General features: G+C 44.9%; 1 protein-coding gene across 1 annotated transcript in view; it reads left to right on the top strand.

The window, feature by feature from the left end:
- IGF1R (insulin like growth factor 1 receptor) overlaps positions 1–26,104 on the top strand; it is a 180,889-nt gene that overhangs the window by 10,710 nt on the left and 144,075 nt on the right. Inside the window, exon 2 of the mRNA XM_083474988.1 lies at positions 11,528–12,073. Within this exon, the coding sequence (XP_083331114.1) occupies positions 11,528–12,073 (546 nt within the window). The remainder of the gene's footprint in view (positions 1–11,527; positions 12,074–26,104) is intronic.

The following is a 26,104-nucleotide window of genomic DNA, read 5'->3' as shown; positions in this document are numbered from 1 at the left end:
GGCTCGCAATTTGTGCAGGCATGGAATACAGTACCTCAGGCTTGGGGACATAAGAACGTGCCTGAAAGAGTCAGGGCAGTTGGCCCATATACCTCAGTGTCCTGTACACTGATTGGCAAATGTTCTGCAGGTTTTGCGGCTAGAGTCGTGGTTCCCTGCTCCTCACCTGCCGGTCCTACCTGGAGATGCTGGGGATTGAACCTGTGGCCCTTCTGCATGCAAAGCAGGTGCTCTGGCACTTGGGCATCTGCCACTGATTGCTATCCTGGCTTGTTCACAGCTCCTGCCACTCCGCCATTGGCTTAGGTTTAAAGATGTGGGGATACAATGACTGTGAAGTTGCCGTTCTAGGAGTCTGGCCAGCCAGATTGTTGTCTTTGAGCCCATTGTCCAGGAATCAACAGCAAAATAACACAATAGCTAACAGCTATGTGTTGTTTTTTTCTAGTAATAAAAGAAAACTTGCTCAGGGCCTCACTTTCCTTACAAGTACAAGCTAGCACAGTGGTTTCCAGTTGGTGGTCCACAGACCCCAAGAGGTCTGTGCCACATACCCGTCAGCTGTCTGGGACAACATGTTTTGGGGACCATGCTCTCGCACAGGTTACGTAAGTTGTGGGAGCGCAGCCAGGAAGTCGCATGTCCCAGTTTGGCGCTGGGGCATTTTGGAGAGTACGATGGCACCATTCACATAACAAAAACTACCACCAAGATAACAACAGTTTCAAAAGTAAGTGATTCATGGCTTGGCTTTTGAAAAAACTGGGTCTCCATTACTTAGCTAATTGGGAACCACTGGTGTAGGGCAGGGGTGTCCCAACAGGTTGATTGCTTTCCTAGCGATCTTTTGGCGAGCACCTTTACTTCTTTACTAAATTTTGACATTTTCCTCCCTAAAACCTGAATCCCCTAAAAATGGGATATTATTCTCAAAAAAAGTTCAAAAACTTTGACCTGAACCCCCCAAAAGGGGGCAGATCACTGCCATTTTTTTTTATGTGAGTAGATTACAGTCTCTTGGGAGTCGGACGCCCTGGTCTAGGGCATTAAATTTTAATTTTTTTTTTAAGGTTTGTGGCAATGTTGACCACCTGCAATGGTCTTAATTGGTAGCTGGGTCGTTGTTTCTTTTTTATTATTTTAAAAAGCCCCTTTGCATTCCCTTTCTGTGGAAGGCAATGTTCACTGGATGCTTTAACCTTAGCATACTTGGGAGAAAACTTCACCAATTTGGATGTGACTTCCAAGTGCACATCTTTTAAAGATTTAAGGAGGTGACTATTTTCCTGGTGGGGCGAGAGTTAATGCTAGTAATAGTCGTTCTCAGCCACATGCCTCCCATTTCCGTGCGCAGATGAGTCTAGCTGAACCTGGTGACTTCATCTCCTATGTGATGCCAGCAAATAGCATTAAACTGTGTGATGCCAACAAATAAGCAGTGAAAAAATTGGAGGCGGGGGGTGGTGGTTGTGGAATGGGAAGCGGTCAGGGAGAATGTTTATCATGTGTAAACCTATTGATGCTACAGCACACCGTAAGTGATAGCCCTGTTTACTTCGAAGTATGAACCAATATTGTGGTCCAGCTGGCTATGACTTTACATCTGCTGTGTTTTGAATTTTACTCTATTGTGTGGGGGGCGGGAAGGAGCATTATTATTTTGGAAGGGGAATCGGGCGAAGCGCAACGCTTTGTAGCGGCAGGCAGCAAGGGTGGCTCAGAACGAGCGGCACGCAGCACACGGCAAACAAACCATTGACCTTCTTGGCTTCTTGCTATCAGCACAATCCTGCCCTTACTACGAAATTCAAAGGGGCTGCTATCTTGTTTTCTAAGTTTCCCAGATAATAAAGAAACTCCTGGGGGGTGGGGTGGGGGAACTCGTGGCCATTGATATTGCCCTGTGACCTCTGCTCCAGTTGCTTGAGAAACCTGGAGAGCAACCACTCTCACCTCAACTACCTGAGCTGTTTGGAATGGGGAAGCCATGGATTCCCTGTATGCAGGAAACTTCCCTGTTTGTCCATCTAGCTCAGTCTTGTCAACCCCTGGATGGCAGTGCTTCTCTGTGATTTTGGGCTGGCTTCTCTCAGCCCTACCTCGAGTTGCCAAGGATTGAACCTGGGCCCTTCTGTATGCAAAGCAGGTGCTGAACCCCTCTGCCAACATGGGAATGGGAGCTTCTCTACGTGCAAAGTGATGTCTAGCGCTGGGGCCTGTCCCTGATTGTATTTGGGGCCCAACATTCATAGTGGGGTTTGACCTCTTAACTGAGGCCAAGATGGGAGTGTGGGCTGTGCTCTGCAGAGGGTGGTCACAGGGGAGGCCCCCACACAGCCCTTACATGATTGGGAGCAAGCTGTGCAATTGTGGCAGTTCTCCGTCCCTCCATAAACAGTGCTCAAAATTCCTCAGGCACCAGGCATGTTTTGCAACCAGAGCTGGTCCAGTTGCAACTGCAAGGAGATTTCTGGGCGCCACATTGGCGACTGACACCTTCATCAAGCCAAATGACTTGTGTGCAGCAAAAGATGTGCATCTTGGAACCATGGACCCCTTGCTGTGTACATCTTCGTCCTCCATCATTACATCACAGAAAGTGAGTGCAGGGCTGAGTACAGATATATTTGTGCTGCAGCCTTTTCACCAGCCACCCAAAGGGAACTCGCATACCACAGTTTAAAAACCTCTGCCTTAGTCCATAGACTAAGGGTCATTAGTCCCAACCCCCAGCTCTACTTTAGACTTTGCAAAATTTAACACAAATATATTGTGGCTGGGAGAACATTTTTGGAAGCCCCGAGTTGATTTGTGAGCCAATGTACTTAACCAGAGTGACTTTTTTCTGTTCCCGTTTTTTAAGGAAGCTAAATTTTCATAAAGTCAGAAGGTGAACAGTAACCATTGGAGCGTAGCGTGATATTGCAACTGGGGGTACACATTGAACTGGTACTCTCTTGGAAGGGGGGAAATAGCATGCTGGGAAATTGATTAACCGAGGAAATAAATGTATGCTACCTGTTACTAGGACTGGGTGGATGGGGAGGGGAGAGGGGAATAAAATGGGCAGTAGTTGAATGAGAAGTAGCATGAGCAGCTTAGCCAGTGATCCTGCACAGGGTTGAATAAGACGTCTGCTTTCACAGTATTTTGGGACGCCTCAGTAACTAGGCAAATGGGACTTCTGGGCTTGCTTAGAAAGGAACCGGAAGGCTAAAACTGTGGTCTTGCAAATAAAAGGTTTCCACCATTGGTTGAATAGAAATGGGAGGGTGAGGAAGAGGTGTGTCTTGCCTCTCCACTAGCAGAAGTCCTGTGTTTATGCATCTTCCTTCAGTGGAACTAACTTCCTTTTTTACAAGTGCCGCAAATAGTGCAGTGTAGTGGTTGGAGCCCAGCCTTAGTACTGGGGAGACCAGGTGCAAATCTTCATAACACCATCATAATGCTTACTACACAGCTTTGGGCCTGTCACATGATCTCTACCTTCCTGACAGGGTTGTGAGGATAAAATGGATAGGAAGATAAGCCCACATAATGCCACTCTGTCTCCTCCTTAGAGGAGTGGTGACCTATCAGTGTATTAAATAAATACTTCTCGCTTTTATTTTTTAAAGTGTAAAATGGCTCCTAAGGTTAGAGAAGGGTCTCCCACAGTTGCAGATTTCATACTGGAGTGGCTGTATCCGAGTTGAGGGAAAGGTTTGGGCCTGTTTGTTTGTGGCATTTATAGCCCACCTTTCTTCCACAGAGCTCAGTAGGGCTGGGCGATGCCAGCTTCTCAGCATCGCGCAGGAATACATTGCAATGTTGACAGGCGGAGGGAGGAACAAGCTGTATCAGCCATGGTCCCGTGAGGTGCCAGGGCAAAACTGCCTCAGCTGCCTCCAGTGCCTGCCACGCAGAGGGTGAAACTGCCACTGCCAGTGCCTGGCTCAGGGAAGAAGGAGGCAGGGGAGAACGTAAGGCACAGGCAAGCCCCAGCCATGATATACTGCTGGGCAAAGGCGTATTCGCTCTCTGGCCCTCAAACCGGTCCTGGGCAATATATCAATACATCGCCCAGGCCTAAAGCTTGAGGTGGAATTCATGGCTCTCCCCGTTGCCCCCACAATAGTCCTGTGAGGCAGGTTAGGTTAAGAGCCAATGACTGGCCCAGTGTCGCCCAGTGGGCTTCATGGCTGAGTGGGGATTTGAATTCTGATCTCCCGTATCTTAGTCTACCACTCCCATTCATTACACCACACAGGCTCTCTGGCTGTTAGAACAAAGCTTGTGTAGGTTGGCTCTGCATTTGTTTTTCGTACCTTTTCGTCACCCCCTTCCTGCTTCCACCGGGTACTTGTTCCCAGTTCTTTTGTTTTCTTTCAAATGCCCAGCGATGTGTAATGCTCCAGTCCTCCCAACCCTGCCAACTGTGCCATGAGTGTTGCAAGATTCAACAGGTGGGAGGAGAATCTGGGATCGGCAAAGGCAGTGACATTCGCTCGGCTCAGTTATCACACAAGGGCCTCTGCAGGGTGGTGGTGGGGAGGGAATAAGTCAACATAGGAAGCTGCCTAGTCAGACCCTTGGGTCCATCTAGTTCAGTATTGTCTACACTGATTGGCAGCAGCTCTCTGGAGTTTCAAGTAGGGTTCTCCCCCAGTCCTATCTGGAGATGGTGGGGATTGAACCTGGCACCTTCTGCTTGCAAGGCAGATGCTCTACCACTGAGCTACAACCCTTGTCGACTTAATGTGTTGTGCTTGCTCCAGAGCTGCTGTGCCTAGGCTGAAGTGGGTGCAGTGGTGGCAGAAGCGTCACCAAGACCCTCCCAAGGCTGAAAAAATATTCCACCTGGCTGACCCCTCCAGTTTTGTTACGCAGCTAAGCAGAATAGCTTATTTATTGCAATTATATTTATCCAAGGAGTACATAGTTCACCCCCTCCTCAGTTGATCCCTACAACAATCCTGTGAGTGGGTTAAGAGGCAGTGACTGGCCCAAGGTCACCCAGTGAGATTCATGACCGGGTGGGTATTTGAACCCTGGCCTCCTAGTCTAACACACTAACCACTACACCACACTGGCCTCCTAGAGTACATCTGCTATGGGGCAGCTATATGAATTAAGTAGGTAAATAAATATGGGGAAAGCAAAATGTCACTCAGAGAAGAATCTGAAATATTTTCCTTGAAGCTTGAGTTTGTTTTCTTCTGGGTTGTTTTATTTGATGTCTTAATGTGTTGTAGACCACTTTGAGATTTTTTTGTTTAAAATATAAAGCGGTATGGAAATGAAAACAACAACCCCCCCTGAGGGGAAAAAATGGCGCCCGTAACCTAAGTTTAAAGTGCCATTTGGTGATTAGCTTACTGTATATATCTGAGTTTCTAACACTGCTCAGTATTGTCTACACTGACTGGCAGCAGCTCTCCAGGAGATGCCGGAGATTGCACCTGAGAGCTTTTGCTTGCAAGGCAGATGCTATACCATTGAACCGTGGCCCTTATCTCTGGGCCACATTCACACCATACAATTAGTCACTATACAAAAGCCCTGGTTTCCCCCAAAGAGTTATGGGAGCTGTAGTTTAAGGGTGCTGAGGGTTGTTAAGAGACCCACTTTCTCTGCTGCCCTGAGCTACAATTCTTGTAGTTCCCTGGCAAGAGATTAATTGTTAAACCACTCTGGGAATTGTAGCCCTGTGAGGGAATCGGGCGGTCTCTTAACATCTCTTAGCACTCTTAATACACAGGTGTTCCCAGAATTCTTTGGGGGAAACCATGACTATTTTCTAAAGGGCTTTAAATGTAGTGGTGTGATTGGTAGAAGAGACTAGCTTCTCTTGCAAGTGCTCCTGCTTAGTGATGGTGAGCTGTTTGAGCTCTCCCTACTGGTTGCTGGGCCACTCACAAGCGCCTTGACTGTGTGAACTTCTTGTTGAAGGCTAGATGGCATTCATAATTTCCCATTTGAATGTGTTCTTGAGCGTACCAAGTCCTAAGAGGTTCCGGCAGCGCAATCCTTACCTGGATTTGTTGTCTTTTAGAGGTAAGATCGCTGGAGACTTGCATGTCTGGTGGTTACTTATTTTAGATAAGTACACAAGTTTATTTATTTCAATTTGTATGCCACTTTCCCATTATAAATATGCCCAAACAAATATGTGAATTGGTACATCATTACAGTCTTCTGTTGCACCACTGTTACCCTAACACTGAGCCATGATTCTCCACATAAATTTCCCAAACTTTTACTGCTTTGGGTGCTCCCGCAACACTCCATTCTCTGTTTATGATATTTTGGGTCCTGGCAAGTTTGGCACCTACAGTGCACACCTAGAATGAGGCTTGCCCCCCCCCCCTTACAAAGGAGCGATTTTTTAAAATAAAGTGCCACATATTGCTGAGGTCTCTGTTTGTACCATGACCCCCACTCTACCACTCCAGCAACAATGGAATTCCAATAAGGAGTGGAATATTTTTAACTTTGTATGCAACAGTGGAGACTCGATCTAGTTGATTGGAAGTTCCTGCTTAGGAAACTCTTGTAACATACACAAATGGCTCATTGAGGATGGATGGATGTGTGTGTGTGTGTGTGTGTGTGTGTGTGTGTCCGTCCTTTTACTATGTTTTTATATATGCTGGAAGCCGCCCAGAGTGGCTGGGGCAACCCAGTCAGATGGCTGGCGCATAAATAAAAATTTGCTGTTGTTGTTGTTAGGCCATACAGATATTTTGCCTGAGAAAAATCCTCCTTGTGGTGTAAGGGTTAAGTTTGAGGCTCCACCCCACGGCTTGCTTAGGTTTGCAAGGGGGGAAATGCAACATGCTTTGAATTTTTGGAATTCCTAACCCTAATAGTTCACTGGATGAAGGAATGGTTTATTCATAAGAGGTGGGGGGCCTCCCTCCCTCCCTTTTTGCATTCATCAGACCTCTCTCCACCCCCTTACTTCCTGATGATCTGCTCCCAAGATTTATTGGGGAGGGTCTAAGACTGATTGTTTGTTTCTCTCTTTCATATTGAAAGGCAGTCTTTGAAGCGGCAAAAGCTGTGCTTCCTGTTGCTGTGGCTGGAGGTTACAAAGGGAACAGATCATGGAAGTCTAGTCACTTGCTTGGGCCTTTTTCAGAGGAGATTTTAAAGAGAATCCTTAAAACATACACACAAAGAAACAAACAGGACGGCAGGAAACTTCCTTGCACCAAGGCCAAATGCGCACCATACATTTAAAGCACTATAATACCACATTAAACAGTCAATTTCTGCCAAAGAATCCTGAGAAGTATAGTAAGTTAAGTTGCTGAGAGTTGTTTGGCGGCCCCCTGTTTCTCTTGCAGAGCTACAATTCCCAGAGTTCCCTGGGAAGAGGGGCAACACCCTGGGAATTTTAGCTTGTCCGTGCTCCTACCAACAGTGTGTATGTAGTTTAGGCTATCAGTGGCTACTAGTAGTGTTTCTGAATGCTGGTTTCTGGAAACCCGAGGTGGAGAGAGTGTTCTTGTGATCCGAGTCTGCTTGCAAGCTTCCCACAGCTGCCTGGTTTGCAGCTGTGAGAACAGAGTGGGTTATTGGCCGGATTCAGCAGGGCTCTCACATGCTCAGTTTCAGGGGAGAAAAGGCTGGTTAAGAGATACCAGTTTGGTCGCTCTTTTCCCCACTCTGCCGCAGTCTTTTCCTAGATGTTGTTGGACTACAATTCCCATCATCCATAGCCAGCAGTGCCAGTGGGTCCATTTTCTGGGCGCCAGTGGGAGTCGGAGGGGGGGATATGCTTAAATACGGAGAAACTTCACAGGGACATGTTTGAATTGGGAACATAGGTAGTTGTATTAACGGGAAAGTTTAGAGTGTACTTGCAAGGTCATGATAGGGCATAGCAGAGATACCTGTTTCAGAGTGTTTGCCATCATATTTATGCTTGAAAGTTTAAGCTATTGGTTATCGAGGTTGAACTGCCCTTGGATTTGCCCCCCACATATTCAGGATATCTGTACCCTCGTGCAGCTTCTTTGTCAGAATCTTGACATGTTTAATAGCCCTTTTTGGACATCTGCTGAGTCGATCTGGGCAAGGAGAATGTGTTGATCAGAGCTAAAAAAAAAGAGAAAAGAAAATTTTCTTTGAGAGTAAAGTAACTCATTATCTTCTCTGGGTGGCATAGCATCCATCTGCTGATATAAAAATGAGTATGAAGTAAAGCTTGTGTTCCTTTAGAGGTTAAGCATAGTTATATAAATTCTCTGGATTGCGTACTAGTTAGAAGGAAGTGGCAGAGTGTTTGCTAAAAATGGTGAATGAAGAACATTGTAGTCCTCAGTTTTGTCCTTTGGAAGATGCACCACGGTAATCGCAAGCGCGCGCGCGCACACACACACACACACACACTTCCTCTGTGTGTAAAATGTGGTCCAAAGAAAACAGAACACAGCCAAAAAGAAACTGTAGTCCTCTTTGAACTGGGATCAAGTTTGTCTTTCTAATAGATTAATTTCAGGGCGAAATGAACAAAAATAAGAAATAACGTGTTGTGCAGTCGTTAGTTGAATTTTCTGAAAGGAAGGCAAGATGGGACGAAACGGCAAAGGCAGGCGTAAAAAAGAAAAGCAAAAATGCCAGATACTGCTTCTTGAAAAACATTCAAATTTTATTAAATCATGTGAATTTGGTCTCAAAACCTCAAAACTCTGGATGCATTGTAAACTTAAATGGTCCTTCAGGGGAATGAATAGCGAAGTCTTATTAAGTGGCTATTAAAAAAAGGTGCCCTAGGTATATTCTCACTTTGTCTTCCAGTGCTGTCACTCTTGTCTTCAGTAAAAAAACAGACCCCAAGGGGAGCTTTGGGTGTAGGGAGTGGCTTGGGTTGTCTGTGGCCTCCCTGACACAACATCAGACCACCGTTTTTTAGCATTTCGTGCTCAAACCTTAGGCGTTTCTGCTTCTCCCGCCTCTTTCTTCCTCCTGTTTTCAGCCAACTGCAGTCACTTGCCTGCTCCAAACTTGAACAAGGTGAACCATGGTTTAACTGTGATTTAGGGAAGCAAACCAACTTCAAGCTGTGGCTTTTATGGTCCTGCCTCATTTCCCCAACCAACAAATACAATCAACCGTGTATTTAAGTGCTTGCTTGGGATCCGTCCTTCTTCCACCAACCTGCTTGCTCACCTGCATGCTGTCTAGCAGGCTGTGCCTGGCATAGAAACCAAATGTCTTGCTGCTTCTGTGCCCAGAATTGGAGCTGTGTGCTGCAAGAGGGATAGATCTCTCATTCCTTCCTCTCCCAGCCCTCAGCAGGATAGTAACTTTAGTGGGCTTAATTGCAATGTTGAGGACAAAGCTCTGGTCCCTCTCCCCCACCCCCAATAAAAGTGTTCTATATAGCAGCATTACAATATCAGCAGTTTGATTTTCAACTCCTTCCCTAATGATCCCTAGCATGGAATTTGCCTTTTTCATGGAAGCTGCATGCTAGGTCAACAGCTTCATTGAGCTATCCACTGTGACCCCAAAGTCTCACTCCTGGTCAGTCATTGCCCCGTCAAACTCCATGAGATTATCTCTGAAAGTAAGGTGGCTTTCACAAATAAACTTTCTTATTTTGAATTGCATTTGCCATTATATTCATTCACTTGGGGAAAGTACTTTTGGAGCTCTTCACGATCCTTTTTTTTTTTTTTGGCTTTGAGTCTGAAACTATTTAGTATCGTCAGCAGACACGGCCACCTTACTGCTCACCCCTAACTCCAGATTCTTTAGGGGGGATTTAAAAAGCTTTGGTCCAGTACAGATCCATGGCAGCATGGGATTCCCTCCCTTGGGAGAACTGCCCATTTATTCTTGCTTTCTGCTGCTTCGCCAGGACTTCTCTTATTTCATGAATGCCAAGCTTACTTATGAGTTTTTGGTGAGGTACTTTGTTGAAAGTTTTTAGGAAGTCCAAGTACACTGTGGCTACTGGATCTCCTCTTGTTGACATTCTCAAAGAACTTTAATAGCTTAATGAGACTGTACTTACAGGACTCATAATAGGTTAGTGTGACAGAGGGGAAGAATGGACTCTGATGCTTTGTACTGGAACCCATGATATTCTGTCAGGGTATGTATCCACGCCATATATTTAAAGCAATATCATACCACTCATGGCTTTCCCCCAAAGAATTTTGGGGGTGGTAGTTTAAGAGTGCTGAGAGTTACTCAGAGACCACTCTTGCTCTCCTAGAGCTACAAATTTCAGAGCAGTTTAATGATCCGTCCCTCTTCACATGGAGAATTGTAGTTTTGTGCGGGGAACAGGGGCCTCCTAACTACTCTCAGCACCATGAACAAACCACAACTCCCAGAATCCTTGGGAAAAACTGTGGCTCTTTAAGGTACAGTGGTGCCTCGCAAGACGAAATTAATTCGTTCTGCGAATTTTTCGTCTAGCAAATTATTCGTCTTGCGAAGCACGGTTTCCCATAGGAATGCATTGAAAAGCAATTAATGCGTTCCTATGGTCAAAAAAAGTCCAAACAAAGCCAAATTTGGTACAACAAGAGTTTATTAAGTGCTCTTTAAAGTCACACATACTGTAAAGAGCATTTCAAAATTCAAACCCAGAATTTTTTTAAAAAAACAGCAGAGTGGCCCAATGGTCACAGAAAATCATAAAAATGCAGAAAAAAACCACAAGCTTCCAGATTCTTGCAAACCCCTCCCCAACTGTTCCCCCAGCCACCCAGCACACAGAAATTCAAATCCAGAATTTTTTAAAAAAAACAGCAGAGTGGCCCAATGGTCACAGAAAATCATAAAAATGCAGAAAAAAAACCACAAGCTTCCAGATTCTTGCAAACCCCTCCCCAACTGTTCCCCCAGCCACCCAGCACACAGAAATTCAAATCCAGAATTTTTTAAAAAAAACAGCAGAGTGGCCCAATGGTCACAGAAAATCATAAAAATGCAGGAAAAAACCACACAAGCTTCCAGATTCTTGCAAACCCCTTCCCAACACCAAGTCCTTGAATTCCAAACACCCCAACCCAAAATCCAACCCCCCCAAAAAAAAGTTTTAAAAGCTTAACTTACCAAATGGCTGCAAAAGAAGTTTTGGAAAAGCTTCAAAAATCACCAAAGTCTTTAAAAACCTCAAAAAAGGCTACTATGTACACTGCGTTCTATGAGTTGCTCCTCGAAGTCAAGTCGCAACTGTATTAACGGTGTTAAGAAAAAGGAAACAAACTTGCAAGACGTTTTCGTCTTGCGAAGCAAGCCCATAGGGAAATTCGCCTTGCGAAGCGCCTCCAAAACGGAAAACCCTTTCGTCTAGCGAGTTTTCCGTCTTGCGAGGCATTCGTCTTGCGGGGCACCACTGTAGTATGATAGCCACTCAAATGTATGGTGTAAATGTGGCCTGAGCGTTTCTAAACCGCAGAACTGTTTTATTTAATTTTGTTTATAACTTTAAGCGTTGCTTTTAAAGATGAGTCCATGTATTGTTTTTTAATGCTGTTCTTTCTGTTCTTCTCCCCACCCCCGATCATTTGCCTTCCAGTTTGTGGGCCAAACATCGACATTCGTAACAATGTGGAGCAGTTCAAGCAGCTGGACGACTGTACGGTGATTGAAGGGTACCTCCGAATTTTGTTGATCAGCCAAGCCGAGGACTTCAGTCACTACCGCTTCCCGAAACTCACAATGATCACAGACTATCTGCTGCTGTTCCGTGTGGCAGGCTTGGAGACCCTCAAAGACCTCTTCCCCAACCTCACAGTCATCCGCGGCAAGAACCTTTTCTACAACTACGCATTGGTCATCTTTGAGATGACTAACCTCAAGGAAATTGGACTGTACAACCTGAGGAACATCACCCGGGGGGCCATCCGGATCGAAAAGAATTCTGACCTGTGTTACCTCTCTACCTTGGACTGGTCTCTGATCTTGGATGCTGTTTCAAACAACTACATCGTGGGGAATAAACCGCCAAAGGAGTGCGGGGACTTGTGTCCGGGGACAGCCGAGGAGAAGCCGCTTTGTGAGAAGACATCCATTAACAACGAATACAGCTATCGCTGCTGGACTTCTGGACACTGCCAGAAAAGTAAGCATGGGTGGTTAACTTCTGCCCCCTTCTAAAAAGCATTTCGTTAAGGAATAACACTCCTCTCCACCTCTTATAACGAATACACCTGACATGTTATCGTTGACAGGAGCTGTCTGTGAAAAGGCACGGTTTCAAAACCAGTGTGGATTTGGGTAGAAATGACCTTGAAACGGCAGATAATTCTGTTTGCCCACTTCTTGAACTAAATTCTAGAATAAGACAGAGAAGGATCAGGTGTGATATATTTATTGCAGGGGTGGGGACACCTATGGCTGTTCAGATATTTGTGGACTACAGCTTCCATCAGCCGCAGCTAGCATGGCTAGTGGCCATGGATGATGGAAGCCATAGTCCAGTAACAATGGAAGGCTACAGGTCCCCCATCCCTGATCTTTTTATACCCATCTTTGCTTTCATGATGGAATTTGAGGTCATGGAGATATTCAGAGTTGTATCCAGTGGTGTAATTTAGCTGATGGTAAGGAAGCATCAGTGGAAGGGGGAGGGAAACAATTTTCAATCATTTGCCCTCTCTAAATCTGCTCAAGAACATTGTGGGAAACTCGAAAGCATATTTAGGGGCGAGGTATTTCTTGTGGGGGTGCAAGGAGGTGGGGGGGATAGCTGAAACTGGGTTTCCCTCCAAATTGCACTGATGGACACCTCAGTGTCTTCTGAGCAATGCCATTGGATAAAACCCAGACTCCCTAGGTGTTCTCTTCTTCCAGGCGCTGACCAGATTAGCTACAGCAGTTGTCATTCTCTGGTGTCCCTTGAACCATAGCCTGGTACCACTTGGGCAGCTTGTGGGGGGTGGGGAAGATAGTATGTCAGGACACTTCCCAAGAATAAAGCATTGCCACACTGGGAGGGTAGGCAGGACCCTATATGGATAAAGGCTAGCTTTGTATGTGCAGATAATATTTTCTTCGCATTGAGAAAAACGCAAACATGCAAATTCTACCACCACACATTGACAGCCTTGGAAAAAGCATCAACACTTCTGTATGCTGAATGTATAACTTCACGGAAGTTACCCTGGGTACTGGCTTCCTGGTGTGTGTGGAAAATCATAGAACCACATAACCAGATGGCGGTTAGGTGTGTTTGTGTGCAGCATGTAGATATAAAGTTACCTGAAATTTGAGAGGGAGGCAGAATATGCAGGTCCTTTGATTTGCACTGTTGCTCCTCTTAGAGAGTTGTATTATAGGAGAGTGACTCCACTTTGCGGAAATGGGTTCTACATGATGCTGACAAATCTTCAAAAGTGCAATGTAGTGCATTTTTTTTAGAACGACAATGCCCCTCCTCTCCCATTTCAGGCTTTCAAATGGATCTTTCACTTTTCTATCAAGGCAATTGTGGACAGAGGTGGGGTTTTTTGGAGTATATATGGATTTTGATTGTGGTACCTAGTGGTTTTACGTAACTATTGCAGCTGGGTGCACAGGTGAAATTGTGCTTGTCGCTACTGTTTGCAGTCTTACGACCTGTGGCAGAGTTTGCCTTCCCCTGATAAAAGCAAAACAAAACACTTTTGTTTTTGTTTTCTGCTTTGGGATGTGCGTGTGGGAACTAGGCCGAACATGCCTGCCGCTCGGATAATGGGTAGTGCATCCATTCTTGTATTCATCCAGCGGGGTTGAGCAAATGGAACTACGGCAGTGTGTTTTGAAATGTAGAAGGGGCCTATGGATTATTATTTTAAAGCAGCAGCCTCCATTATGTAGTGGAGATGCAGCTGGCATCAGTGGACAGCACCAAATATAAGGAGAAATTTGTGGTATGTTATCAGTAGGAGTGAAATATTTAGGTTGGGAGGGTATACTCTGTGGGTCTGTTATGAGGAAGACCCCCAACCTCATATGAGATGTGGGCAAACATAATCCATTCTCTCTGGAGAGAAATTTGGGTAGATTGGGTTTTGCTTCATTTATTTTAAGTTACATAATGTATTCAAATGTTGAAACCAGAGAGAAGGGTCATATCCCAGTAATAGGGCCTCTACTGGGCAGAAGGATCTAGATTCAATCGCTGGCCTCTCCAGGAAGGACTGGGAGAGATCTAATCTGAAATCCTGGAAAACTATTGCCATACACTGTCGATAATACGGCTTCCTCTGTTCCATTTCATGAAGTAAACTTTGTGAGGTAAGCCAGTATTATCCCCATATTACGGATCATAGGAACTGAGATTGAGTGGTTGGAAGATTGAATTGGGGAGTCCCCAGCTCATTTTAAGCCAATTCTTCTTTGAACATGGTGTACCCCTACTCACTTAATCCAAAAACACCCTGTTGGAATGGATGCAGGGCTGGGGGAGACCCCTTGTTCAAAGCAGCTTGGTACAGTCCAACTTGCTCATTGCTGTGTCTCTCTTCTGAGTGGGAGGAGACGGGACATTAAGAGCCCCATCCTACCTGGTTGAGTCCAACTGAACAGGTTTAATGGTACAAATGACTTGATTCCATGCCAGCAGCCATTTGGAAAGTATTCACGTTGTTGGGTTTCAAGCAGTACTGAGAAATCAGCTGTTAAAATCAGGTATTCTGCGGTGCTCTTGGTACTAGCATTTAATAAATGAAATAATGGCTCAGATCGATGGCTTTGTTTCACCAGAAGTCAAGTGTTCAATATTGTGGGTCCAGTGCTGTGAAACTCCCTCATGCCTGAGACCAGACAGGCCTCCCTTCCCTGTTGTATGTCTGGCACTTAGTGAAGACTTTAAAAAAAAACCCACAAATCAGCAGGGATTTTAAATGTTTTGCTGGTTAATTTCAACTGATTTTATTTCTCCTATATTCTAAAAAAATGTAAGGTTGCCTTTGTGTAGCTCCCGTTGGTGCTATAAATGTACAACGCAATTGCGGCCTAGTTTGCTTGGGAGGCTGGAATGCACTCCCAATACACCAGGAGACTTGGGGTTCTTTCTCCTCCTCCTCCTTCCACACTTGAGGTTTTAGTGGAAAATCCTCACCTTTATAGGTGCAGAACAAAGAATGGTTTGGGCAAAACGCTAGAAGTGTTTCCCAGGCTTCAGCAGAAATGACACATTTGTCAATAGCCTTGTTGTGGGCTAGAAGCTTTAAAAACAGCACAAAACAAGGTTGAGATTTTCTGACAGAAAATTCCGGGCCAACAGGCATGAAATAAACTGATTAAGAAAGAGTTAGAACTCATTTTAGGGGAATTGGGTTTTAGGTATTATGGTAAAGTTGACACAGCAAAGCGCGTTTCTCAGTTCGTTGTCAAAATTGCAAAATAAACAAACCCACCCCAAAATTTTGAAGACCCAATATTATTTAAAGGGGCTATTGATAATAAGCCTGGATTACAAAGAGGGAAAACATCATCTTTCCCTTCAGCATGCCTGGAGGGGAACTGCCTGCTCTTTCAGTAGGGAAAACAAGGGAAGTATAAATGTTCAATTGTTTAAAAGGGAGCTTCCTGTTTACCCTGCTTGGATGTTGGAGAGCATTAACAGAGGAGGGACAGGAAAGGGGTTGCAGCTTAGCTGTGGAACATCAGCTTTGCTCCAGATGCTGACATCTCCAGGTAGGGCTAGGAATGCTCCCTATCTGAAACCTTGGAGAGCTGCTGCCAGTCAGAGTAGATAACCCTGATCTAGATGGTCCGGCCTGGTTGTAAGACCACTCCCTATGTTTTCTTGTTGGCTTGGGATCAGGTTATTTGAAAAGTTGTTGGGAAAGGCTGTGGCTTAGTGGTTGAGCACAAGTGCTGCTTGCAGAAGGCACTCGGCTTAATCCCTGGCATCTACAGGTAGGGCTGGGAGGGACCCCTATCTGAAAACCTTCCAGGGTTTGTGTCCCTTGGGCTGATGGATTCTGGACTTGCCTTGTCCGTCTTCTGAATGGGGCGCAATACCTAGCAGAATGTTCCCAAATGCTTGGCTCTCCTGCCTGCTTTTCATTTCTACTTGCGTCTGTGAACTTTTGATTCCCCCAGATCTACCACCACCACCATCTGCTGCTCATTCCTTTCCACGATCACACCCCAGTTGGTTCCCTTCCATGCTTCCATTCCACTTCTACCTCTTCCTTAAAGCCCTCATCAAAAGCCAACTTCTTCTCTGCATCTTTTGACATCACCTCTTAGCCTCCAACTGTGGCAAAGGCAGAAGACACAGTTTAATTGGAAGCACCACAGGGCAGAGTCATATCATGCCTTCCTTTATATGATTATTATAGATGGGGAACCTTGGGCTTGGCGAGTGAAGTTGGCCCTTGGGATTCTCCCCAACCACACCCCATCTCCTCAGGCGGCTCCTGACCGACTTGGCTTCACACCCTTCTTGCAGTTTTTTTGCCCTCCTGGAGTGTGTCCTTGAACTCCGGTAATGATGCTCACTTGCCTGGATGGTGGACCTGGAAGGGCGTGTAGAAGCCAGCTTACTGTACACAAGTAAATGGACAATTCATTGCTCCACCTACTTTTACTCCTGGCCCCACCCACCAGTGTTCAAAATTGGCCAAGCACCAAGCAAAGATGCCTGGGCGCCAGGATGGCGCCTGACATCTCCACCATCTGAAGATCATTGGATCTGGACTGTTTTCACACACTAATGCCACCTCCCGTAGAAATCTATCAGCTATATTTTATCTGCACAATCAGAATGAATTTCAGGAACCAAATTGCTTTTTCTGTGCAGCCTGAGTAGGAGCAGTCGCCATTAAGAAAAAGAGATCGGAATAGGCCAATATAAATGTGGACTCTCCCTGTATCAATTGAAGTTTCTTCTTTAAGGTCTCAAAGCTCTCAACCTAGCTCAAAGTTGTCATCCGAACTAGCCAGATGTTTAACTGAAAATCAACCATAGTCACGCCATCATTTGAAAAATAAGACTTCAGAGCCCTCTTGCACCCAAATGGCAAGTAGACATTCAATTTTGGCGACTGTAACCTTAGTTTTAAGAGCCATTTGGCGCCTAGCTTATATATCTGCGTTTCTGACACTGGTATCAAACGTATACAAAATTATGCTTGTGGCTGTCAGTATGTGTTTGCACGTGCACACACACACTGCTTTTGGAGGATGGCACAGTCGCAAGTGTCCTTATTTGTGCTCTCGGCTGACTGGCTTGGGAAGTTTTGGTGCGGACTCCCCCCCCCCCCCCCCGTTCCTCCAGGAAGCTTGTGTTCGAATCCCTTTGTCCTTGCTGAGACCTTCCACTGAAGGATATCGAGTGGGTGGGTAAGCGCTGTGTGGGAACACTCAGTTCTCTTGCGAGCAAGCTGGCTTGTTTAATTTCGTCGCCGAGCAGAAGCCGGCTATCGCAAACAAAGGAGCAAAAAAAGCTGTCGCTTCCTTTGGCTCAACTCTCTCATGGAAACAATGTCAGAAGTGAGCTGCTCTCCCTCCCCCCCCCCCCCAAGCTACCCAGGACTTTGTGGCATTTTTTAATAGCGATAAATAAATGCGATAGAAAAGTGAAAAGAGGGGGAGAGGAAGATTCAAGTTTCCGTGGGTGCCTCTCTTCTCTCCTCTCTCACCCCCCCTTTAACCTTTTAAGTACTTGTATTCAAGTTAGTTCCCACAGGCATTTGCAACGCTAATCCTGCAATATTTACTCTTTGCTTTCTTCACAAGCTGTAGGGAGAATGCCAACTGCGTAGTTTCGCTTACATCTCCTTTTGGCAGTAGAACTGGAGAATGATGTTGCCATTCCGGATTTCCGGAAAAGCGAAGTGGTTGGATATTTTCCAGCAGCTGCTGGGATGAGTAGTCGTTCGACACTCTCTCTCTCTCTCTCTCTCTCTCTCTCTCTCTCTCTCCCCCCCCCCCCCCCCGCATTTTGCTAAGGATATATTTTGGATGAAAGTTTGGCATCAGGAGTAAATTCTGGAGAGCAGGGAGAGATGTTGCAACACTGCATTAAAAACATTAATGGGATCTTCTTAGAAGAAGAAGAAGAAGAAAGTCAAACAATTGTAGTATTTTGAGGGTCTCTTCCCCCCCTTCCCCAGTCAGTGTTTTCATTTTAACACTTATTTAAAATGCCGCCCAGAATTTATTTACGTTATCCTAAGTTTTATCTCCGCACTGCTTTCTCTACACTTGCCAACCACCGGATCACAGAAAATATAGCCAGATTCCTTTCTGTAGCAATCAAAACTAGGTCACTATTATTAAAGGGGAAATGAATCCAGAGTTAAAAGTTGTCTGTGCTTTTTAACTATTCCTTTTTCTTAAATCCAAATACAGTAATATTTATTGGTTCTCATGTCAATAGAAGAACAACATATAACCACAGTAACTTGTCCAGTGGTACATTCTTTTTAAGTTTCATATGCAGTATACAATGCATTTATTTATGCATTATCAATTTAAGTATCCTCTCCACATAGATTTTGCTTTTTAACTATTTCTGATAGTTTACAGATTTTGTCATACTCTCCTCGTAAAAGACACTGTGTGTGCACCTGTATACTTTTTGTGTTGTTTTCCCTGTGATTGTCTTGATTAATCCTACACTGTATTTGACGTTTATGGCCTGTAGACTAAATAAACTGAGCTTGACTTCACTGTACATGAGGACTCCTTGGCTTCTCTAAGGATTAATCTGCTCTTTAATTGGATTTATCTACTGTTTTGGTAGGAACTGGAAGCTACTGACCCCTGGAGCAATTGGGCCCTTAAGGAATACATGTTAGACATAATCGGGGGCTTCATCAGACCCTTTATTGCTGTTCCAGTAAGTCAGTTTTGGGGAACCTTTTGCTTTCCAGGTATTACTGAAATACAACTCCCATCAGCTGCAGCAAACATGGCCAGGAATGATGTGAGTTGTAGTTCAGCAACATCTGGAGGATCCAAGGTTCCCCACATCTGCCTTACGTCCTCCCCCCCCTTTTCTTATTTTTCTGGGGTTTTGAGTTTTGCTGTGTTCACTGGGACCTGTATAATACATGCATACATCGTATCATATATAAGCCTGTTTACATGATGGTTTGTGCTTTTTATTTAAAAAAAAGTACTTTTATTTATTTTCAAGTTGTGCAATACCTCTGTGACAAAATTTGCAATAAACTAAACATATAACAGGGACATGGGTGGCGCTGTGGGTTAAACCACAGAGCCTAGGACTTGCCGATCTGAAGGTTGGCGGTTCGAATCCCCGCGACAGGGTGAGCTCCTGTTGCTCGGTCCCTGCTCCTGCCAACTTAGCAGTTCAAAAGCACATCAAAGTGCAAGTAGATAAATAGGTACCGCTCCGGCGGGAAGGTAAACAGTGTTTCCGTGCGCTGCTCTGGTTCGCCAGAAGCGGCTTAGTCATGCTGGCCACGTGACCTGCTGGCTCCCTCGGCCAATAAAGCGAGATGAGCGCCGCAACCCCAGAGTCGGTCACGACTGGACCTAATGGTCAGGGGTCCCTTTACCTTTACCTTAAACATCACAATAAACCTAGGACCCTGTCTCTGCTGGTATGCAGCTGAATTGATTGAGTGGACCTTGTTCTGAAGTTGGCAGCACAGTGGTGACTTACGTCCAGTAGGAAGACTTGTGCTTCACGAGGCGCCTCCAAACTCTTCTTTCCTTCTTTGGCTGTCAGGCCATGTTCTTTGTCCTTTAGAAAATATTGAATCTATGCAAAGTATGCAGGCATGACTGGAAAAGGGAGGGGATCCTCTAGGCCCTGAATCGGTTCCTTCTGTTTTATTCAGAAGCTGCTTCTTGCGTATGTCTTGTGCTGTGTGGAATGCAGGGGAAATCTGTAGAAGAAGCTTAAAAAGGGCAACTTAAATGTCTTGGTATATCTCATTCCTGAGCTCTCTCTACCCCTTTCTCTTGATCACCCTGTGCCAAGGTTTGGACTGTATGTTCCTCAGAGTAGGAACTTGTGCTCTTCTGCTGTGTATGCTGAAGGTGCTAAATAATAAACTAGCAGCCACAGCTCAGTGATGGAACACCTGCTTTGCATTCATAAGTTCCCAAGTTCAATACCTGGCATCTGCCAGTGCTCTACCCCTGAGCTATGGGCGGTTCCAGAGACAGGCCAGTGTTAGGGTGGGGTGGAGCTTCAGACCCCTTGTCACGGTCCGGTTCATGGGCAATTGAAGTCCCAGCAGGGGACGTCAGGATCGGGGGCAAGATGGCAGGATGGGAGCAGGAACAGGGGTCCAGAAGTCAGGAAGCCAAGAGTCCGAGGGTCAGAGAGCCAGGAGTCAAGGGTCTGAGGGTCAGGAAGCAAGGAGTCATGAAGTCAAGGGTTTGAGGATCAAGAAGCAGGGAGTGAAGAAGCCGAGGTTCAAGGATCAGGAAGCAAGAGGCCAAACGCAGCAAGGCAGGAAGCATGTTGCTGTGGCAAAGAGCCGAAGGGAAATGTTGACCTTATATCCCTTCCCAGTGCTTGCCACCAGGTGCTGTGAGTTACAAATTGGCCTCACCTGTGGGGCCGCGCCTTGCTTCTTCAGAACAAACTTAGGAAGGCCCCAGTCCTGCAAAGTCCTATTGGTCTCAGGACGTGGCTCCTGCACGCACACCTGACACCCCTTTAGAAAATTCTCTCCTAGAAATTAGATGTGACGCAATAGTCATTGCGAAAGCCTTGATCAGCTGCTTGAAAATTTAGCTTCCTCTTGAGGAACAGGGAAGTGATGACTGTGGGGAAGGGACTGCTTGAAGCCCAAGACTCTTAATCTCAGGGTTGTGGGTTCGGGCCCCACATTGCATCGCAGGGGGTTCTACTAGATGACCCTCACGGATCCTTCCAAGTCTGCAGTTCTATGATTCTCTTAAGAAGAGCCTTCTGGAGCAGGCATATGTCTCATCTAAGTCTAGCGTCTTGTTCTCACAGTGGTCAACTAGATGCTGCAATGGGAAGTCCTCAGACAGAACCCAGGCACAAGAGCACTCTCCCAGCGGTCTCCAGCAATTGGAGGCAGAGCATAGCCATCATGGCTAGTAGCTGTCAATAGCCCTCTCCTCCATGAATTTGTCTAATCCTCTTTTAAAGCCATCTGGGTTCTTAGCCATCACTGCCTCCTGTGGGAGCGAGTTCCTTAGTTTAAACTATGTGGTGCATGAAGAAGTCCTTTCTTTTATCCGTCCTGAATCTTCCAACATCCAGCTTCTTTGAATGTCCGCACGTTCTATTGCTTTGAGAGAGGGAGAAGAACTTCATTCTGTCCACTTTCTCCATGCCATGTATAGTTTTATCATATTCCAGTGTTAGAAACTGAGATATGAAAGCTTGGAGCTAAATGGCACCTCAAACCTAGGTTATGGGTGCCACAATGGAGCGTCGAGGCACGCTTTTTTATAACAAAAATACAAAGCTGGAAATGAAAGAACTGCAGCTAAAATATTACCATATGTTCATTTTTCTCATGGCCTATTCCTCATTTGAAGGCTGCAAAAAACCAAAAACCAAAGCCATGCTCCCTCCCCACCCCGCGTAATATTCCCCTTCTCCAGTCTTCAGAGAGGGGCTGGAAGTGGGGAGGCAGAAAAAGGTCCTTTTCTTCCAGCAGTGCAGTGGCAATTTTAATCTGAAATCTTCGGCTCAGTACTGTGCCCAGAGCTCAGAAACCGCTTGCATTAATGAAATTCCCTGTCTCAAAACGCGCCTAGAACAATGTGAGTTTCGAACGCTGATCATGTCCCCTCTTCCTTGCCTTTCCTCTAAACTGAATTTCAGTCTTGATACTGGAGATTGTGCTTGGAGAATGGACCCTGTGCAGAGCAGCCTTCCCAAACATAGTGGTGCCCTATCAGCTGTTTTGTATTGCAGCTAAGCCAATATGGTCAATGGTTGGCTATAATGGAAGTCTAGTGACATTTGGAGGGCAGCAGGTTCGGAAACATTGGTGTGGACCAGTAGTTCCCAAACCTACCCCCCCCCCATGTGCCAGCTGAAAATTGCTGATGGTCTTGGTGGACTGCTTCATGATTTTTCAGCCTGATTTTTAACTGTGCCTTTATTGCTTATATTGTATCTTATTGTATTATGATTTGCATTCCATAGAATTCAAATTGCAATACAATAAAATGCAATATAAGAAACAAAAGAAGCAATTTAAATATAATTAAAAATCAATATGAATATTTGATGTGGGCATGCTGCGAACCCCCTAAATGGAGCTTGAAGACCGCTGGTGGTCCATGGTGCATGGTTTGGGAATGCTTGGTCTACACCAGGGATGTCCAACAGGTCAATCTTGATTGCCTGGTCGATCCCTGGGAGGCTTTGATAGATTGCTGGCCCCTCCATCCATCCCTGCCCCCTCTCCCTGTCCTGTACATTGCTAGAGCGGAAGTTGGAGATTTCGCAGCGAGGCTGACTGTCTCATTAGCGATCTCTTGGTGAGTGCCTTTTTTTTTATTTGACCTTAGCCCCTAAATTAAGAAATATTTCCTCCCTTCCATAAAAAAAGCTCAACTTTGACCTGAACCCCCTCCCAATGGGTAGATCACTGCCAGATTTTAATCGTGTGAGTAGATCACAGTCTCTTGGAAGTTGGACGTCCCTGGTCTACACCAAGCACTATTGAGTTAGATTGACCAATGGTCTGGTTCTGTTTAAGTTAGCTTTTTACATCCCAGCAGTGCTTAACCCTGATGTAGGTTTCCTGGAAAATTTTGAGTTGGAAAACATTCCTACTTAAATCGGCCTAATTTGTATTGGAAAATACGTAGTTTGAATTGGAAAATTTTCTGATGCCCTGCCTAGAGAGTGATCTAATTTACCATGTTTGTTTTACTTGCACTTACTTTTTTTTTAAAAAAAAGCTAAAAACCTATGATCATGCCTAATATAGTATTTGCAGTTGGTATCCATTTGTTGTTATTAATGAACTTTACTTAACTTTTGAATTGCCTGCTTGTTTGACCTAGCATAGGAGTCAAGAGCCTTTTCAGGCCCGTGGGCACATTTGGATTTTTAAGTGAATATGAACAACACCCACTCTGATCACTTTCCCCCTTTCCTTCCCTGAATCTGTCCCTACCCCAAGAGACAGACAGAATTCACACATGCACTTTGCTTTTCCAAGGGATCTGAATAGAAGTCAAATTATCCTGAGCCTTGAAAAGTGCATAGAGCTGACAGAGGAAGTGGCTAAGTGTCACTTTCCCAATTTCCTTCTTCAGTTCAGTGTACTTTTCAAAGGTGAAAAGGGTAACCATCTCATGACCGAGTGAGTAGGTCAGTGGCTTACAGGAGTGCAAGGAGATGCAGCAGCTGCTGTTTCATACTGAATTTTTAACTTTATTGTAGTGTTTTATACACTTCTTTGTTCTCCTTATGAAAGGCGGTGCATGTAACTGTTTCATTCAATAAAATTGCAACTGTGGTTGTTGGCCACTGGTGGCGAATTCCCTGTTAAGGAAAAATCCTGGAGCCCACGGCACCCCAAGCAGATCATGGCCAAATCAGTGTTAGAAACTCAGATATATAAGCTAGGTGCCAAATGGGTCCTTAAACCAAGGTTACAGTCGCCAAAGTGGAAAGTCTAGTTGCCATTTGGGGGCAAGAGGGCTTTAATGTCTTATTTTTCAAATGATGGCGTGACTATTAATTGATTTTCAATTAAACTTCTGGCTAGTTCAGATGATAATCCTGAGCTAGGTGAAGAGCTTTGAGACCTTAAAGAAGAAAAGTCATTTGATCCAGGGAGAGTCCACATATATATTGTTGTTGTTGTTTAGTTGTTTAGTCATTTAGTCGTGTCCGACTCTTCGTGACCCCATGGACCAGAGCATGCCAGGCACTCCTGTCTTCCACTGCCACCCGCAGTTTGGTCAAACTCATGCTGGTAGCTTCAAGAACACTATCCAACCATCTCGTCCTCTGTCGTTCCCTTCTCCTTATGCCCTCAATCTTTCCCAACATCAGGGTCTTTTCCAGGGGGCCTTCTCTTCTCATGAGGTGGCCAAAGTATTGGAGTCTCAGCTTCAGGATCTGTCCTTCCAGTGAGCACTCAGGGCTGATTTCCTTAAGAATGGATAAGTTTGATATTCTTGCAGTCCATGAGACTCTCAAGAGTCTCCTCCAGCACCATAATTCAAAAGCATCAATTCTTTGGCAATCGGCCCTCTTTATGGTCCAGCTCTCACTTCCATACATCACTACTGGGGAAAACCATAGCTATATATTGGTCTATTCCAATCTCTTTTTCTTAATGGTGACTGCTTCTGCTCAGGCTGCACAGAAAAAGCAACCCCCCCCCCAAAAAAAAAATTCATTCCGATTGTGCAGATAAAATATAACTGATAGACTTCTACAGGATGTGGTATTAGTGTGTGAAAACAGTCCAGATCCAATGATCCTCAGATGGTGGAGATGTCAGGCACCATTCTGGCGCCCAAGCATCTTCACTTGGTCACAAGTGTTTGATTGCCTGGTGCAGAATGCATCTGGCAGCTGCCTAATTTTGAACACTGGGCCAAATACAAGCAGTTCCTCCAGCTAATTCACCTGTTGTAATAGGTAGCTGTTTTCTTTTTTCATGAGCTTCCTCTCTGTCTCCTTTTATTTTTTGTCTTTCCAATAAAAAAAGGATTTGTTCAAAACACGGTGCTTCCAACATGGCATTCTTGAAATTTGAATGCATGCAGTATCAGGATGTACTAGCAAAGCAGTAGTTTTGTTGTTGTTCAGAAATTCTGCTAATCTAACCTATACGGGAGGATGTGGATTGTTGCTCAACTGGGCCATCTGCTTTCACAGTCAGTCCCTCTGTTAGAGGCGCCTGAACAGTGTGGTGGCTAGCTGGTTGCAAAAGGGGACTTCCCTTCTTTCCCCCCATTTTCTTTTTTAAAAAAGTTTTTCTTCTTTTTGAAGCGAAAGGCTTCTTTTGAACAAGTGTGGGAAAGAAGTTTGGAATTCTGAACCTGAAAGAGCCTCCTGTGTGTTCCCTTCTTCCTGGACACTTTGTTAGCCTTTGTCATTGATTAAATTGTCCTGAATGAATGCTGTAGAGCCTCTCGATAGCACTTTGGAGCGTTTGAAAATGCTTCACATACATCATCTCCGTAATCCCTGCCCCAGCTCCATAAAGTGGGGTTGTAAAGGATTTCTGTGTCTTTCTCCGTGGCCTGGCTGTCAAAGGCCTTACAAGCTGAGTTTGGTGGGGTTGATGCCCATGGGTTGTGGGTGAACATGGGTGAGTTAGAGAAAGATCGATCTAGCTGGTCTTAGGCAAGTAGAGAAATGTGGAGACCCAGAACCTCACTTAAAACAAAACAGTGGACTGGCCTGTTTTAATTTGTATGATTAAATCAGGACTGATGGATTATTATTATTATTATTATTATTATTATTATTATTATTATTATTATTATTATTATTTAGCTGGCAGTGTTTTTTAATAATATTTTTATTAGTTTTTCTTCTTTTATGTTTTTTATTTGCAAATAAAAAAATTAAGTGCAAAACAAAAAAGTCTCCGGAAGTTGGAAAAACTGGCAACTTGGAGGAAAACATTTCATGAGTTAAGGATGGGTGAAGTGGTATGTTTAAATATTGCTAATGGGCACTTTGCAGTGCTACAGAGTTTCAAGATTCCAACGGAGCAGTCTTGCAGCAGTTGCTGTTTAGTATTTATATCCGTCAACAATAAGTGCCAAGAACAGCTCCTCTCCCCGCCCCAAAGAAAAAAGAACTGGAGAAGTTAATACATCAATTCATGAACATGACCAATACCCTTTTTTTAACCAAACACTACACATTGCTAACACAAATGACATTAGAGAGATAGCATTGCTTCTGTTTCTGACTGCGTTGCTAAACTCTTGTAGGACTTGATGGGGGCTGTTGCTTATTCCCTGCTTGTGGGCTTCCCATAGGCATCTGGTTGGCAGCTCTGCAAAACGAAATGCTGGATTAGATGGGCCTTTTGTCTCATCCAGAGAAGCTTTTCTTACATTCTTACAAAGTTATGGAAGCTGAACTATATCTGAAAGTTGACGGGGTAGGCAAAATGTTTTCCCATTCATTTGTTAATTCTTGGCTGCTGTTTTGATACCGTAGACCGTGATGTCACATTGTGATGATTTGAACCTCTCT

The sequence above is a fragment of the Podarcis liolepis genome (genome assembly GCF_965112155.1).
Source record: "Podarcis liolepis genome assembly, chromosome: 14".
In the NCBI taxonomy this organism is placed as follows: Eukaryota; Metazoa; Chordata; class Lepidosauria; order Squamata; family Lacertidae; genus Podarcis; species Podarcis liolepis.
The sequence above is the reverse complement of the archived record's forward strand: the minus strand, read 5'-3'. Positions and strand labels throughout refer to the sequence as shown.